This window comes from Erythranthe guttata, chromosome 11 (genome assembly GCF_056151865.1).
Source record: "Erythranthe guttata isolate IM_541 chromosome 11, IM_541, whole genome shotgun sequence".
Classification (NCBI taxonomy): domain Eukaryota; kingdom Viridiplantae; phylum Streptophyta; class Magnoliopsida; order Lamiales; family Phrymaceae; genus Erythranthe; species Erythranthe guttata.
Window position 1 is genome coordinate 18,706,698 of NC_142543.1, and position 11,186 is coordinate 18,717,883.

Genomic DNA, 11,186 nt, shown 5'->3' on the forward strand with positions numbered 1-11,186 from the left:
ATGAGTGCATTGTCTCAGGAGGAGGCGAAGATCATTAGTGATCTGTCACAAAGTCATGTGCCGCCCAAGAAGATTTTGGCTAACTTGAGACAAAATGGTTTGGGTCTCGATGCTTATTCGAAACAAATATACAATGAGAAGGCGAAATTGAAAAGACTATCTAGGGGTGACCGTACAGTGATGCAACATTTGATTGGGTTGCTTGAGGAGCATAACTATTACAAGTGGTTCCGTACTGATGAAACAACACATGCAGTTACTGATTTGATGTGGGCTCACCCTCAATCTGTCGAATTGTTAAGTAAGTTTCCGTACGTATTACTACTTGACAGTACTTACAAAACCAATCAGTACAAATTGCCTTTGTTGGAGATTGTTGGTGTTACTCCTGTCGGGAAAAAAATTACTGTTGCAGTCGCATTTTTGCGCCATGAAAATGAAGACCATTACACATGGGTGTTGCAAAAGCTGAAGAGACTTTTCCCCCCTCAGACTCTACCTAGTGCCATCGTGACGGATCGAGAGTTAGGGCTCATAAAGGCGCTAGAGAATGTATTTCCGACCGTACCTCATCTCTTATGTCTTTGGCACATTAACATGAATGTGGGGCGTCGTGCTTCAAGATGTCTCGGCAATAGTAGGCGTCGTGGCACGGCTTTTGTACTTGGTACGTGGCAAACTTTGGTAAAATCAGTGTGTGAAGAAGATTTCGCCAGGAATTACACAGCTTTGATGGACGAGTACGCGAATTATCCAGATTTGATTGAGTATCTCCAAGACACTTGGCTCGTATACAAAGAGAAATTTGTAAAAGCATGGACGGATCTAATTTTCCATTTGGGTAATACATCGACAAGCAGGTATTTATTTATAAGTGGTTAAATATATATACTTAACTTACTGTCATGTTGTTTATTGAAACATAGCATATTCTAAACATATTAGGGTGGAGAGCAACCATAGAGCATTGAAGAGATGGTTGGAATCGTCCACGGGTGGCTTCGACACATTTTGGGCACAGTATCACTCACAGATGAAAGATCAATTTAACGAAATACTAGCCGATTTTGCAAAATCAAAGAGGATTCGGGCCCAGACGATCAACGTGCCCGTATTTAAAATATTGTCCAGTGGAATTGTAACACATAATGCTCTGCAGATGTTGGACGATGAGAAGGATGAAGACATAGACGGTTGCGTCTGTTATATGAGGAAATGTCTTGGACTCCCATGCAGACATGAAATTCGTGCAAAGATGAATGCACGACGTGGTGTGTTTTATGCAGAGGATGTCCACATTTTTTGGAAGACATTTATTTCGGGATTCGGGGATTCCCTACATGAAAGTGTTGGTTCTGTTCCCGACCACAGGTCACAGGCTATTGGCAGGCTAGAAGGGTTAATGAATGATTTGCGTGAGCGGTCAGAAATTGAGATCACGGACGTGACAGATGTCATTTTTGAACGAGCATCCCGGGGCTATGGAAATGAATGAGCCACGAGTACTAGACTGCCCGAGAGGTAGACCGCAGACGAACTCTACACAGAGGGATCGGTCAGGGCATGCGTCCGTTCAGGCAGCCGGCGCCCGACTTGGGCGTTCGTGCATTATGTTCGAAAATTTTAAAAGCCCTACAAATCGATTTGTAGGGCTTTTAAACATGAAATTGGTTGCAAAATCGAGTTACCCATTGCATATAACACATGTAGGTGTTGAAATTACCTGAAAAAATCGAAGCCCAAGCCCTGAAATTGGTTGAATTCGATGTTTTTCGAAAAAAAAAATCTGAAAATTTTGGAATGGGGTGGTTTTGGAGAGATTTTCGAATTTTAGGGGTTTTAGAGAGATAAACTGTTTTTTGCTTTGAACGGTAAATAGCAATAGTTAAACCGTAAAGTGCATTTTCTTTAATTATTTATGCATGTTTATTTGAAACGGCGGGCAGTTTCATAAACACCAAAATGAATCCGAATACGTGGCTACCGAAGATTAAGGTAGGGTTGTTAGGTCAGACATCGAGCCCCGATAATCGGAACTAACGGTCCATTATTATAAATATACAGTTAAATATCTATAAATTAATACAGTCGAAATCAGGGAAATTCTATTAATTTAGCGAATTATTAAATTATCGTGTTAATAATTTAACACATTTTCACCGAGCCGGAATTATGAGAAACTATTATTTAATCGAGGTTATTAATTTATCGAGGTTCTCCAGTATTGTGAAAACAATGGAACTTTCGATTTCCGGTAATAATAATAAGGGGCAATATGCCAAACACCCTTCATTGGGATTTTAATTCTTGATAAATCATTTATTTATAAATGATATTTGAGATAAATCCAATGGGCCTGAAAAACCATATATACCCCCACTAACTATTAATTAGTGTAATTATTTAATTTAAAAAAATTATACCCATAATCTACACTTAAATCTTCTCCAAAAATTATTTCCCTTATCACGGTAATTCAGTTTTTTTTTCTTTTCTTCTTTATTTTGTTTAATGATTTTCTTTATTTCGATTTAAAAGAAAATTTTGTAATTATTTTATTTTTTATTTTTTTTTTATTTTTGGTTTTTTATTTTAAATTATTTTTCTTATTTATATTTTTCATGCTTTTTATTTTAATTTAAAAATGACTTTATTTTTATTTTCGTTTTTTCATGGTTTTTCTTTTTTCTTAATTTCAATTTTATTTAAAAATGGTTCTTTTTTTTTCTTTCCAGTTTTTTTTTAAATAAAAACCACTCATATAAACATGAAAATCACTCTATATAACACAGCTATATAAACATCAAAACCACTCTGTATACCAACAATATAGCATGAAAACCACTAAATTTATCAAAAACCACTATGAAGTTAAAAGTACAAATTAATATAAAATAAGCATAAATTTATCGAAAACCACTATAGAATTGAAGTAAAATTTACTATAAAATAAGCATAATCCACATTAAAAATAACTTAATCCACTATTAAATTAGTGTAATCCACTGTTACATGAGTGTAATCCAGTATATGTTCATCCAAAACCACTATTAACAAATGTTCATCCAAAACCACTATTACCAAATGTATACAAACAAATTCGGCATCACTTCGGTTGCCCAAGAACTTGAACCAAAAAGCCTTGTGTAATGAGGGGCTTTTGACATATAATCCCTATAATCTAACCCCTAGTACATATAGAAGGACTCTGTATCTATATAATTGCTCGAATAAAATATTCAGATTTTTTTCGATTAGGGATTTACCGGCTTGTGTGTGTGTTGATTGATCAATGGCGGCGGAGGAAGTTCGCGACAGGATCAAGGGGCCGTGGAGTACGGAGGAGGACGAGTTGTTGAAGAAATTGGTTGAGCGGCACGGCGCTAGGAATTGGTCGTTGATATGCCGGTCGATTCCGGGGAGATCGGGGGAGTCCTGTGGGCTGCGGTGGTGCAATCAGCTCTCATCGGAGGTGAAGCACCGCCCGTTCACGGCGGAGGAGGACGAGACTATTCTCAAGGGGCATGCCGAGTTTGGGAACAAGTGGGCATCGATCTCGAGGCTGGTTAGAGTCCCTGTTGATCAAATACGCCGTCGTTCCAGCATTGATTCTGAATATGTCACCTTGTTTTATATTGAAGCTCTCTCTCCTTTCTTTTCTCATTAAGCTCAGTGTTCCCCTTCCTGCACCACATACATATAATTATATTATCAATATAATTAGTTTAACTAAATTGAGTAATTAATAATTATATAATTACCGTTAGCAACAAAGATTACGGTGTCGGCATCCCAATGATTAGGCACGATGAAATTCGCCGCGGATGTGGCGGCCGGCAGCGGCGGGGAGGAGGAGCGGCGGATGCAGATGTTGAGGCGGATCGGCTGCGGAGAATGGAGATATTTCCGCTGCGATGAGGATTTCTTGACGAATGATTGCAGGGGAGAAGCCGGCGTTGTTCGTAATTAATTGCGATATAATAGGAAAAGATATTACAAATCTTTTTTAATTTTTTTTATTTCCAATCATAAAATAGACGTTACCTTTAGGTTAGGGGTAAAATAGTGATAATTTATTATTTTTTATTATTTAATACTGAAATGGATTTATCTCAAAAAGCTATAACTGCAAGGACTAAAGTGTAATTTCATGAATTCCTTTCAATAAAATAAAGCCCCAGGTGCCCATTCCCGTATTCCCCACGCGCCGCCGCGGCACCCTTCACCCACAAACTTCCCAACACAATTCTCGCTCTGCCATGGCTCTCACTGTAAAAGAAGCAATGAAGATTACGCTAATGGTAACATTCCTTCCCCAAATTACAATTTTTTTTTTTGCAAGCTTTTGATCAGTTTTCTAATTTTCCAACAATCGGAACAGCTTTTAGGGTTCCAAAATTTTTGGGATTCAGAAATCGGAATCGGATTCCGAAAATTCCCTGTTGGATTCGATTCGTGCGATTACCGACCCTAGCTAGATTCAACCCTTGAATTGTTATGTGTGGGTGGGTATATATATATATATATATATATATGACTTGATCTTCATTGAAAACATGATTAGAAATCATAACTGGAAATGTATGTTTGTTTTGTTTAGCAGAGCGAACCCGAACCCGAACCTGAACCCGAGGCTGAGGCTGAGGCTGAGGCTGAGGCTAGTGGTGGAACACGGGGACGTTGTTTTCATATAATTCGAAAAGAGTACGATACGGTGCCGCTGAAGTATAAGGGTTGTCCTCCCGGGTGGATACCCGTGGCTTCAGACTGTAGGCCGATTCCGCCAGGGTGGACGGCTGCACCTCCGACGGAAGGGATCCCGGTTTCCCATGTTGAAGTGCCAGTTCCTTTTTATGTTATGCCAGAGGATACTGTCCTTGCTGAAGCCAAAATCCTTAAGCTAGGTGAACTTATTCCACCGGGCTGGAAATTTTGTCCACCCTTTTGGAATATCCTTCTACCCGGTTGGACTCCTTGTCCACGTAGCGCTGAGATCATGCCCCTCACCTGGCAAGCCGTTCCCCGCAACTGGCAGCTCTTCCCCCCTACTACTACCGTAAAGGTCGTATGTATCCCTTTCCTATCAATTATGTGTAATGGCCGAGGGTAGTGTATTTTAGTTGAGATCTCTAATAGCTAGCTAATATCAGAAGCATAAGATATGACCTATTTATCTCACACCCTAATTTCTCTCTGGTACTAATGCAGATGGTTCATGTTGTGTGTGTGTGTGTGTGTGTATATATATATATATCTTACTTTTGAGTAGTAGTAGTAGTAATGACTTGGTTGGTTGCTTACAAGCAGGAAGAAGAGGCTGAAACGCCGCCACGACCGCGTTGTCTGGCAGTTCCAAAAGAGTACAGTGTGATGCGGCCGTGCTTTAAGGCCTATCCTCCGGATTGGGTACGCGTTGAACGAGGGTATAGGGCAATTCCTCCCGGTTGGAGCGCTGCACCACCACCTCCGGCCGATGGGACCAACCCGCCTCCGGTTTCTCGTGTTAAGGTACCGCGTGTCCCTGTTATTAAGCATCCACCTGCGAATGTGGTCCTCCCTACACCAAAGATCATTATGTCCAATGAATCTATGCCACATGGCTGGAGGATGCTACCATTGTTATGGAGTGTTGTTACGCCAGGGTGGAAGACCTGTCTTAAAGATATCAAGCTCATGCCCCCCACCTGGCAAAGTGTTCCTCTCGGTTGGCAGATCTTCCCTCCTCCTCCTCCGGCGGACCCCACAACACCACCACCACCTTCCGGCTCTGCCTCCGCCTAGTTTTTATTGGATATATTATGCATTCTATGATTTCGTTCGTTATTATAATGTGATTCACACTTTAATTTTACGCATGCATGCACTGTGAACATTAGTAATAAAAGAATATTTATTCTAATGATTATAAAATAATTATTGTCAAAGTGTATTTTCCATTTAACCAGTTATGCATTGTGTATCAAGATACAGATCAGCCCCTAATTACACAGTGTACCTACGTGGTTGGTTGGCTTGGGGTCCCTTCATTACTGGAAAAAAAAAAAAATCAGATCAACCCCAATTAGGGGGTGTAAATGTCGATTCCATTTTGAAATGAGTAATTTTTTTTTTGTTTAGTTTTTTATTTTTTTTATTTTTTTAAATTGTAATAAAATAAAATAAATTACAAGTAATTTATTTATTTTTAATTATTTATATGAATTTATTATTTAATTACGTATTAATTATATGTACACCTCTGACAAATTACGAATTTGGACAGTGAAAGATGGTAATTTACAATAAGGTTAAAGGTAAAATGACGTGTCAAGTGTTATATCTAATCTCAGTTGGTAAAATTTAAATAAATAAAGGGTAAATTACAAACACCCCCTGAGGTATGGTCAAATTACAAAAAACCCCCTCTTGTTTGGATAATTACATCTACCCCCTCAACTATAATTTTTTCTTAGACCTCCACCTTTATGGTGCCAAATTCAACATAGTCATCTAAATTCCGTGAAATGTGCTCTAGTTTGTACTCATTTTGTGTAAAAAATACAGTTTTTGATGCACCACAAACTGATATATACAAGCTAAAAATCACATATTATGATCATCTTGCTTCATAATATAGAGTTTGAATGGGATAAAACGGGTACAAAAGTGATAATATTCCATATAATCTCGAAGATTCCACTAAATTTGAGGAGTTGAGGGGGTGGCTGTAATTATCCAAACAAGAGGGGTGTTTTTGTAATTCGACCATACCTCAGGGGGGTGTTTGTAATTTACCCAATAAATAAAAGGGGAAATTTGCAATACACCCTTCAAATGGAAAATATTTTGAACTAAACCCAATTGACTTAGAAAGACTTTTCCCTACACCCAAATTTCATTTTTAATTAGTGAGACCCCCCTAGACTAGTGTGAGAAGACAAACCTACCATCAACTACTATAACCCTAATTATTTGCTCACCTACCACTTTCATCTTCTTCTCCACCTCTCCACCTAAACCCTCAAAACACTCCTAAAATTTCAAGCTTCATCCACCGCCGTTGCCGCCGCCGCGCCGCCACCGCCGCTCATCGTCCGCCGCCACCGCCGCTTCCTCCTTCTTCTCCACATAAATAATCTCTTTCTCTCGTGGTCGTTCTCTCTCTCGATTTCTCTCTTTACACCACCATCGTCTACACATTGATTTACATTTCACCACCACCGTGGTCGCTTGGGCCACCGCCGCCTCCTTCGTTTCCACGTAAGGCTCCTTCTCTCTTTTTCGTTATCTTTCTCGATTTCTCAGTTTTTTTTTTTTTTTTTTCTTCAGATCTGCCCACCACCACCACCGTCGCCGCCTCTCTCACTCTATCTTCGTTCACCACCACCGCCATCGCCGTTGTCGTTGACTCCCCCTCACTCTCTTTCGTTAATTTTCTACCTTTATTTATGTATTTTTCGATTTCTCTCTCTCCCTCTCTCTCTCTATCTCTCTCTCTGTGTTTTTTTTGTTTTTTTGTACAAATCTGGAAATATGTACAGTAGCAGCAACATGACTATAGTCATATTCGAATACGACTATAGTCATATTTATGTATTTAGTTAGATGAATTGAAGCGTACTCCCCCTCCATCTTTTTCGTTAATTTTCTCCCTTTATTTATGTACTTTCGATTTCTCTCTCTTTTTTTTTTTTTTTCCTCCAGATCTGAAAATACAATTTCTGATCTGTACAGTAGCAACAACATGACTATAGTCATATTCGAATATGACTATAGTCATATTTATGTATTTAGTTAGATGAATTGAAGCGTACCCCCCTCCATTTTTTTCGTTAATTTTCTCCCTTTATTTATATACTTTCGATCTCTCTCTCTCTCTCTCTCTCTCTCTCTCTCTCTCTCTCTCTCTCTCTCTCTCTCTCTCTCTCTCTCTCTCTCTCTCTCTCTCTCTTTTTTTTCCTCCAGATCTGAAAATACAATTTCAGATCTGTACAGTAGCAGCAACATGACTATAGTCATATTTATGTATTTTTTTCGAATATGACTGTAGTCATATTTGAATGTGACTATTGTTGAATATGATTGTAGTCATATTCGAATATGTTCTATCTTCTCGTTTCAAGTTGACTTGAAATAACAAGATTCAAATTGTGATTTTTTGTGTGAATGTTGATTGTATTGTTTCCCTAAACAATAGGAAATCTTAGTTGTTTTATATAATTTGGTAAACATGACTGTATAACACTATATAATCGGAATTTTGAAGCTAAAAATGTAAAAAAGTGCAATATAAAGAAAGAATATGACTACAATTGATATAGTCACAAATAGTCATATTCAACTATAGTAATATTCGGCGTTGTAAACTGTCCAAAAAAAAATCATTTTTTTGTTAAAAAAAGAAGTTAAAAAAAATTTTATTAAAAAAATATTAAAAAAATTAAAAAATAAAAAATAAATACAAAATGACTAAATAAAATCCGAAAATAATAAAAAATAAAAAATAAAACATAAAAAATAAAAATCATTTTTTTTTAATTTGGTAGCATTTTTTAAGAATTTGGAAACATATTTTTAGGAATTAAATTATTATTATGGAAAGAGAGAAAAAATGAATAATTGGGAGAAATTATGCTAATTGATATAAGGGTAGAATTGGGAATACAGTTTCTAGGGGTTTATCACAAAGAAAGATTTAAGGGGTGGACATATCGCCATTTATTAACTATATGAGGGGTTTATTGCTAATGACCCCAAATAAAATGATCTACAAAGATTCTGACCAGAACGTCAATGGCCGCTCAACACCACCACCCCGCCGCCACCTGTCACTGCCACTGTTACACTCCTTACCTCCACACCCATCCACCTGACACCCACCTCCACCACCACCCTCCCCATCAGCCCCACCCCTATCCAGCGCCCATATGCCACCTCCCAACCCCACCTCAGTACAACGAACGTCTACCAAAACCACTATTTCCAAGAAGAAATTCAAACCTACCCCGCCGTCTCCTCCCTCCTCCGCCGCATCGCAGCCCTCGGTCGTCGCTCCTCCGCCCATTCCCTCCGCGACGCCGCCGCTCCCACCATTCAGACCCATTTCAGATCCTTCCTTCTCCGCAAATCGGCAACCCTCCGCCACCTCAAAGACCTAGCTTCCATCAAGTCAACACTCGGGATTCTCAAATCCTCTATTTTTGAGAAACCCCTTTTCAATTACGACGTTGTATATCATAAAGCCATGGAAACTCGACACCATTAAGGTAAAAAGTAAAAAAGAAAAAAAAAAAAAAAAGAGAGAGTCTTTGGCAATGTTTGGAAGCGTTTTGGAACTTATTTTGATTTAATGTTTGTTTATGTTTTGGAAGGAGACAAAATACACTGTAGCAGTCACATCATGTTTAAAAGTGTTAGAAAAAAATATTTTAGAAGAAAAAAATTGAAAGATGAAGTGATATTTATTTGTTTTTTAGTGAAGATATTTTTTACTGTAGCAGTCAAATCATTTTACTGTAGCAGTCACATCATGTCTGAAGGAGGGAGAAACTTTTGAGATTGTTTTGAGAAAATTATTTGAGAAGTGTAATAGGTATAATTTTGTTGTGTCTGAAAACCATTAAAAACATCTGCATTTTTTTACTTTATAGTGTTTGTTATCGTACGAGGTTAATGTAATTGTGATCATGATTTTGTAGGGTGGAGATCCGATGATTAGAAATGGTAAAACTTATGTAAGTAGAGGTTTCAATAGATTCTTCGATTTTATCGATGGGGTTTATGTACAAAGGAGGGGGCTTCCACTCTCGAGAGGGGTGAATGTGAAATCTATTGTTTCCGATAGTGTAAGAAAAACGGACGATGTGAAACACGGAGGACGAAAAAGAGTTCAAATGGAGAAACTGAAGGCTCTGGTTTCAAGAATCGATAAACTAGCCGAGGAGCTCGATGAAGAAGAAGAAGAAGAAGAAGAAAGAAGAAGAAGAAGAAGAAGAAGAAGAAGAAGAAGAAGAAGAAGAAGAAGAAGAAAAAAGAAGAAGAAGAAGAAGAAGAAGAAGAAGAAGAAGAAGAAGAAGAAGAAGAAGAAGAAGAGCAAGGCAAAGTCATTGAAGAACTTAGCAGCGAATTTATTACAAGAAATCGCGCGGGGTTGCTGAAGCAGCATGGTGGGGTCCACCAGAAAGTTAAGAAAAATGTGAGCTTTGCGGAGAATGGGAAGGTTTGCAGGGTATTGAGGAAAGCCCGTGAGTCGATTCTTGAAGATTATTGCAACGAAATCAATGATAGGGATAGTTCGGTTGATGCCGAAGATGAAGATTTTAGTCATTAAGTTGAAGAAATTGGAGCATCTTCTAAAGATGACGAAGAAGAAGATGATGAAGAAGATGAAGATCGGTTGGAAAATGACGGCGAGAAAGAATCGCGAATTTATTCGACTAGTGGAGGTAATTTTGAGAGGAAGAGGTATGAAGATGCGGAAAATGACGACTTCGTGTTTTCTTCTCCGATGCCTGCGAAGATGGAAAAGAGAGGTGCGACTCAAGTGACAAGAGAACGAAATGAAAATGACATTTACGGTTTCTTGGTTAAATTGAAATGAAATTTAGTGGATTTGGATTTGTGTTGCATTTAGGTTTTCTTGTTTTAGTTTTGCATTTATGTTGTATGTTTTGCTTACTTAGTTCTCATTGTATTAACATTTGAAATTCATCAATGTTGTGTGGTGGAGTGTTTGTTTTGAAGCTCAAATGTTCTTGTTGATCATTCGGCTATTAAAATAACTTATCAGCCGTAAGAGCTTATCAACAGCTTATCAGTTGTTTAAAATAATATCGATTTTTGATTTGTATTGAATTACCGGATCATAATCTTGATTGAAACAACATCGAATTGTTCGAGTTAGGTTGAATCTTATAAGTTGTTTGGCCGTTAAGTTTATTCATGAGCTCTTATAGTTTTGTTCGTGTATGTTATGAAATACTTTCGGAGGCTACAAGGACATCTATATTACGACGACTTTTTTGAAAGTAATTACTTATATTTATTTTTAAATGTTTACTAATATAATTTATAATTAATATTCCATTATATTATGTGCAATTATACATACGATTATTATAATAAATAATTATATAATTACAATATTGCAAAACTTTAACTTTATTATTACAATATATGATAAACATAAAAAAAGATAATTTTAACTT

General features: G+C 37.6%; 2 protein-coding genes and 1 pseudogene across 4 annotated transcripts; all 3 read left to right on the forward strand.

The window, feature by feature from the left end:
* Positions 1-1,495, forward strand: LOC148767156 (protein FAR-RED ELONGATED HYPOCOTYL 3-like). Its single transcript, XM_088825976.1, has 2 exons — positions 1-860; positions 946-1,495. Exons 1-2 carry the CDS (start codon positions 1-3, stop codon positions 1,493-1,495), a joined length of 1,410 nt encoding a protein of 469 aa, XP_088682102.1.
* Positions 1,496-4,123: 2,628 nt separating this feature from the next.
* On the forward strand, positions 4,124-5,924 carry LOC105960931 (uncharacterized). Of its 3 annotated transcripts, none has more exons than XM_088825495.1 (3): positions 4,124-4,301; positions 4,601-5,062; positions 5,308-5,924. In XM_088825495.1, exons 1-3 carry the CDS (start codon positions 4,260-4,262, stop codon positions 5,779-5,781), a joined length of 978 nt encoding a protein of 325 aa, XP_088681621.1. In that variant the 5' UTR covers positions 4,124-4,259; the 3' UTR covers positions 5,782-5,924. The 3 variants fall into 3 exon arrangements, with proteins under 3 accessions (XP_088681621.1, XP_012840598.2, XP_088681622.1); XM_012985144.2 differs by having other exon boundaries at positions 5,311-5,924; XM_088825496.1 differs by having other exon boundaries at positions 4,604-5,062.
* Positions 5,925-8,772: 2,848 nt separating this feature from the next.
* LOC148767157 (uncharacterized) lies at positions 8,773-10,309 on the forward strand (annotated as a pseudogene).
* The last annotated feature ends 877 nt before the right edge of the window (positions 10,310-11,186 follow it).

Excerpts from the sequence above, each read along its gene's own strand:
- LOC148767156 (XM_088825976.1), top strand. The coding sequence starts at position 1 with ATGAGTGCATTGTCTCAGGAGGAGGCGAAGATCATTAGTGATCTGTCA. Across the intron at positions 861-945 it reads GGTAATACATCGACAAGCAG|GGTGGAGAGCAACCATAGAG; the intron begins GTATTTATTTAT and ends TAAACATATTAG.
- LOC105960931 (XM_088825495.1), top strand. The coding sequence starts at position 4,260 with ATGGCTCTCACTGTAAAAGAAGCAATGAAGATTACGCTAATG. Across the intron at positions 4,302-4,600 it reads CAATGAAGATTACGCTAATG|CAGAGCGAACCCGAACCCGA; the intron begins GTAACATTCCTT and ends TGTTTTGTTTAG. Across the intron at positions 5,063-5,307 it reads CCCCTACTACTACCGTAAAG|GAAGAAGAGGCTGAAACGCC; the intron begins GTCGTATGTATC and ends GCTTACAAGCAG.